Source organism: Gracilinanus agilis, unplaced genomic scaffold, assembly GCF_016433145.1.
Source record: "Gracilinanus agilis isolate LMUSP501 unplaced genomic scaffold, AgileGrace unplaced_scaffold41701, whole genome shotgun sequence".
Taxonomy (NCBI): domain Eukaryota; kingdom Metazoa; phylum Chordata; class Mammalia; order Didelphimorphia; family Didelphidae; genus Gracilinanus; species Gracilinanus agilis.
Window position 1 is genome coordinate 1 of NW_025375469.1, and position 6577 is coordinate 6577.

The 6577-nt window shown below is 33.6% G+C and overlaps 1 protein-coding gene across 1 annotated transcript; it reads right to left on the minus strand.

The window, feature by feature from the left end:
* Positions 1-1584: 1584 nt before the first annotated feature.
* Positions 1585-4109, minus strand: LOC123255249 (sphingosine-1-phosphate phosphatase 1-like). Its single transcript, XM_044684086.1, has 2 exons — positions 4095-4109; positions 1585-3044 (listed from the first exon to the last, which is right to left on the minus strand). Exons 1-2 carry the CDS (start codon positions 4107-4109, stop codon positions 2493-2495), a joined length of 567 nt encoding a protein of 188 aa, XP_044540021.1. The 3' UTR covers positions 1585-2492.
* Between the last annotated feature and the right edge of the window lie 2468 nt (positions 4110-6577).

Genomic DNA, 6577 nt, shown 5'->3' on the forward strand with positions numbered 1-6577 from the left:
TACATATATATTATATACTTTCACAGGACTATTGTGAGGAAAGTGCTTGGTAAACCTTAAACCCTACATTTTGTTATCATTTTTCAATGATATAATAAGCTAAAATTTTCCTAATTTCTCTAAAAACCTATCTCATAATAGCTTTGTTCTATTTGCAAGAGTTCTCTCTTCTCAGTATTTTGACTATCTTGGGGCATTCATAGAATGCTAATGATATCAACTACAAATACCAAAATCACAATTTTGAAAATACATCCATATTTATTCTAGTAACTGTTAGTCATAAATCTAACAATTTTTTTTTAGAAAAGGGTTCCTCTGAGACAATACATTTCATAACAAGGTAAGGCTATTATAAAAGAACAAAAGGAAGGCCCAAAGGATTGCTAAGGAAAGTGCTTCACTTCCCATCAAAGATGGCTACGACCTTTATGATCTGGGGCAAGTCATCTAGTTAAACTCCTCCTCTTACTGATAAGAAAAAGTAGTCAGTTAATTAGCATTTTTATGGCACCTGCACTAGGCCAGGCTTTGTGCTTAGAGTTGGGAGGAGTGACCCAGTTTAACTAGACCAACAAAGGTCTCTACTAAGTCAAGAACTAAGATTTTATAAAAAAAAAAACAAACAACACTAATGGTTTAATCATTTTGAATGAGCTAAGTATGGGCTGCATAAAGAAAAAGCCTTTTTGAATGAAAATTCTAACCATCTGCTCAAGATGTTTAAGTAGTACAGAAACAAATCTATAGAAGGAAGAAAATCTTAAATCTTATATTTGGTTTTTATTTTTAAATATATTTAGCATAGGATGGAAAAAATAAACAATGACTACGTTCAAGCTAATATTTGTTTTAAACTTTATATAAATGCTAATAGTATGGAACTAATTCTTGGAAAATATTCCCCTAAACTCATTCTTCTGAACCCCCAATTTGGAAAAAAAAGGCTATTTTCTTATCTCTAAAAGAGTAGTGACAAATTTTAATGCTTAAATTAGTAGATTGAATTTAGGCCAGCTGCCATAAACCCAAGTTCTCAATTAGAATATTATAACTATTAGCTGCAGTAGCTATGTTTATCAAAACAAAAATATTTTTTAAGGCAACTCCTGGGTCTACAGTACAGATATTGCATTAAAATCATCAATGTTATCCTGATATTTATGTAATAACTTCCTCATATGTGAAATAGTATTAACCTATTTTCGAAGAAACTTAAACAGAATAAATGACAGCCTAATATTGCCTTCAGATTTTGAGAAGAGAGAAAAAATAAAACTGAAAAATAATAGGATCTAATAATAGGTAACTACTTTAACTTATATATTCTGTCTTAAGCCACTATCTAACTAACACTGCCAACTATAGATCTTTGGAAACAATTTAAGAATGTTATAAATGAAACTGAGTTAATGTTCCACTTCCTCAGTCTAAATTTCAAATGCATTTCCTCTTACTGGGATATCAACCTGCAATACAATCAAGACAGTGTACAGGAAAAAAAGCATTTTTCCTGTAACTTAAAATTCAACTAAAAAATCCTTCAAACTACACAATCTATTAGTTGTTAAGTCACTGAGAAAGTTTAGTTCATTCAATTTATTAACATACAAGTTAATGTGGAAAGTACAGTTTAGTTCTAAACTCCTCAGAATTTTCTCAACATAAGTTTTTTTAAATTCCTTAATTATAAGTCATTGAAGATAAAGTTATCAGTTTGATTTTTACATCACAGTATACATGGCATCTCTTAATACAGCAACAGAAAGGCACACTTAATAAGCAATAAAATACAGTACCTGAATCAATTTAGATATATCTAGAATGAATGCAAACCAAAGTATTTTACACTGTACACAAAACTAAAAGTCCCAAAATTTTTGAATGCAAAAGTTCATTTTACTTAAGATTTGGTCCTTTAAATTCCTCCAATTTAGACTAACAAGTATAGCATGAAAGGTGTAGGAGGAGGCAATAAACAGATAAGTGGCTTGTATACTAATTCTGTTTTCATTAACTAATAATTAGGAAATGGCTCACATTCGAGATAAAGGAAATTTTTTTTGGTCAGGCTATTCACAACATACCTACATTAAATCCAAATACAAAGACATAACTGTATGCATATTATTTGTATTTATTTATACAGTCCCACAGTTTATTAAGACTCATATATAATATACATTAGATGCATAAATACATATTATGTGCCTAAATATATATTATATATAGATCTGTAACCCAAATTATACAATAGCAATAAAACACCTCAAAATATTGTACTTAAGGGATAGTCCATAACTTTCTCCATGATGAAATTGCTCAGCATTCTCCAAAACAATATCCAGATTAACAGTGGTAAAAAGCACTGTCTGCTTAAAACTTACTTAAATACTGATTTAAGTAAAATTCCTGCAAAGGCATTGATCTGGCTTTTGCCTCAGAATTATTCTCACATACTACTATCCTTTCTTATAAATGATGGGTCTCCATCAAGAGAGGCCAATAAAGAAAAATAAGCAAGGAACCAGAAATGTGATAGAGAAGCCAACCATTCCATAAGTTATATAACGATAAGTGAGTTCAATTTCCATGCACTGTCTTGCTTTTCGAATATCATCATTTTTTATACCAAAGATTTTACAGGCCAATGGGATGGTGATCTTTTTCATTACAATTCTCATTAGTAGCAGAAATACCATTCCTATTAGAATCCGTAATATGACTTTTCCAAAACGAGTCACGGTGATAGAGGGAACAGTTAATGGTATGGTATCAAGAGGATGATCTGACACCAGGCCAATGCTATGAGCAATACGAGATCCACATGCAATTCCTGCACCACTGCCCAGGATCTGAGCTGTGTCTCCACGGGATGTACTCCAAGTGTCAAGGGTGAAGGAAAAGATCCCCAGGGCCAAATGCAAACTGATGATAATTAGCGGAGAATATTTATATGTTTGGTTGAAGTTATCAATGAGTTCCACATATGGATAGAAAACGGCTAAGATAAAAATTGCATACAGAAATCCAGCAATAATGTCCTAAAGAAAGAAAGAAAAAATAGTTTTAGTCAGGTATAATTTTAATCTTTCAAAGAAATACTTTGTAAAAGAAAACAAAGTAAAAAAATCTACACGATGGACATAAAAAATAAATAGAAAATAAAAATTTTGTCATTTTTATAATTAACCAGAGCTTAACAGATATATTTTCAAATAAATTAAATTATGTCTAAAACTTGAGTTATAACTTTGTTATAATTCAAGAAAAGTCACAGAAATGTGAGATGAGTTACAAGCAAAATTTAATTTTCATGTTTCAAATATAAAATTATGAGTATAGTAAAATCAAAAGCAGCATATAGTTTTTTGCTGTATGGGGGGGAGGGAAGATGATATTTACCTAGTACGCAGATATTAGTCTGGATAACAAAAGAAGGACAATCTCTGTCTGAGCTATGGTCTAACTGCAAGGAGGGCCTAGCACCTTTTTTGTCAGATCTAGTCTGAGTCAAGCCAGTTATGATTATGGACAACCTCAACTTCACAAAAAAGTGTTATGAATTAGAGGTGAAAGGAAGAGGGAATAACCATAGTTATTCATCATCTTACATTTTGGTGATGATTTCTGCCATGATTTTTTTCTTGAGAATATATCTATTTCCCTTTTTTTAAAAAATCACTCCCAATTTCCAGTAATCCTCTGTCTCTCCAAGAACTCCCCCTTATATAGTTAAACAAAGCAAGCCAAATATATAAGGAATAGGAAGGGCAATTTTCAGAGGGAGAAATCCAAATTATCAATAGTCATGTGAAAAAAAAATGTTTTAAATCACTAACAATCCTGAGATTCCACTTCATATATTTCATTCATTCAACAAATAGTTTTTTAACACCTACTATGTGCAGGCATTGTGCTGAGAGTTGAGGCTAGAAAAAGAGGTATGACAGTCCCTGCTGTCAAGTTGTTATCAGATTGGCAAAAGTAAGAGAGAAAAGAAAGAGAGAGAGAGAGAGAATTTGCAGGAAGTGGGGGTGGGGGGGCGCACAGCTGAGGGGTTATTTGGCCATTTTGAAAGAGGCCAAAAAAGCTATTAAACTATGCATACCCTTGAACCAGCTATAACCACTATTAGCACTACTGTATATCCCAAAGCTGGAGGCGGTGAGGCGGCTCAGTGAATAGAGCACTAAGCCTGGAGTGATTAGGAAGACCTGAGTTCAAATCTCACCACAACTGACACTTACTAGCTGTGTGGCCCTGGGCAAGTCCCCGTCTGTCTTAATCCACTGGAGAAGGAAATGGCAAACCAAACTGGTGTCTCTATCAGCATTTTTGCTCACCCATGGACAGCACTGGTATGCTGTGGCCCACAGGGCAATGAAGAGTCAGACACTATTGAATAACAATAACAATATCCCTAGAGAGGTCAAAGATAGAGGAAAAAGGACCGCTATGTCCAAAAATATATATAGCAGCCTTTTCTATGTGTGGTGATAAAAAATTGGAAACTTGAAGGGATGACCATCATTTGAAGAATAGTTAAGCTATAATCTGTAAATATATTATTGTGCTTTGAGAAATGATGATTTTAGAGAAGCTGGAAAAGACTCGTATGAACTGATTGCAGAGTGAAGTGAGCAGAACCGAGAGAGAACAACAATTTATGTGCTAACAATACTGTAAAGATAAACAGCTTTGAAATAATGAGGAACACTGGTCAACACAATAGTCAATCATTATTCTGGAGGACGGACCATGATAAAAAATGCTATTTACTCCTATCCTGACAGAGTACAGACTAAGAGGTCTTTTTTTTCTGGAACTTGTAGGAACTTGTTTTGCTTGACTTATACAAGTCTATAACAACAATTTTGTTTTTCTTTCGTTCTCAATGGGGGCAAGGGAAGAGTGAAAGGGATTTTTTAATGAAAAAAATGTTTTTCTAAAATTGATATTTTATTAATTGCCACAGCATCTACATAAAATATTTAAATAGTCATGTGTGTGTTTTAGAGCTAAAGAGAGATCAAAATGACAATGCTGAACACACACATGAATTTATGTGGACTTAAAAAGAAAGAAAGAAAATGTATAGCTCTTTCCTCACATCTTGTCCCCTATTCCTTTGGTGAAAGGTGGGAGGTCTGGTTTTCACTATTACTCTTCCGGAGTGATTATTTCACTGCATTCTTTCAGTATCTTCTTTCATACTGCCATGGTCTGTAATTTTTGTCTTGGTTCTATTTTTATTTCACTCCATATCAATTCATACAAGTCTTCATTTCTTATTCACATACCATAATTTGCTCTGCTATTCCCCAGTTAGTGTGCTCATGCTTTCCTTGTGGTTCTTTGCTATTAGAAAAAGTGCTACTACAAGAATCTCAAATGATTTGATCTAAGGTAGATTCCCACCCCACTACCCCACAAAACAAAAAGCCAAGGAGTCAATATAGAATTTTTAAAATGCTTCCTTTTTACTGAGTTTTATTGAGCATGCAAAATGTGAGAGTATAAGGACTTCTTATGATGGTAAAATAAATTTAATTTGAGAGCTCTATTAAGACTTTCTATATGCTGCATACTCTCAGGTCTACACATGAAGAATATGTGCAGATTAAAACTGTGATTTAAGCACACCATCTTTTAGAGTTGCTGTAGACAAAAAAAGCATTATCTTGAGGCCTTCAATCATCCTGAGACTCTTGGAATTTAACTATTCTAGTCCTCAGATGAAAGAAATATCCCAGAAGCACTTTCCAAGGGTTAGGTTCCATTGGCATAGATGTTGAGAAGTCAGGGCCACATGTTCATTCAACAACTATAATTACAGAAACAACAATAATACATCATGGCTGTATTAAAGGTACACAAAATAAAATTCTAAATGAAGTGCTGAGAAAGTCCATATTGACAGGAGGAAATCAAGAAAAGCTTCTTAGGGACCATGGTATTTTAAACTAGTTTAGGAATAGAAGGACCCAGGAGGTAACATGAACAAAGGCATGGAGAAAGTGAAACTCGGGGTGTATCTATGGGAGTAAAGGACAGTCATAGGATTATAGGCTGAGAAGTGAAAGGGCCTTGAGAGATCATTTAATCCAAATATCTCATATTATAAATCAGGACACTAATTAAGTTAGAGAGCTTTACTGACTTTTCCAAGGACACACAGGTAGTAAAGAGCAAAGATAAGAATCAAGTCCTACTACTCCTAGATCAGTGATGGGCAACCTTTTCAGCTTGGGGTGTCAAAATTCACCAAAAAACCGAGCATAACTCGGATGGTGCGTCACTTCAAGGAAAAAAAACCAACATAATTTCACAATAGTTTTAGTTTAAATAACAAAAATGTATGATTGTGATATATAACTGTATTTAATAAACCAAAATAGGTAAATTAATATAGGTCAGTGATTCCCAAAGTAGGCGCTACCGCTTCCTGATGGGTGCTGCAGCGATCCAGAGGGGGCGGTGATGACTACAGGTGCATTTATCTTTCCTATTAATTGCTATTAAAATTAAAAAAAAACATTAATTTCCAGGGGGCTAAGTAATATTTTTTAGGGAA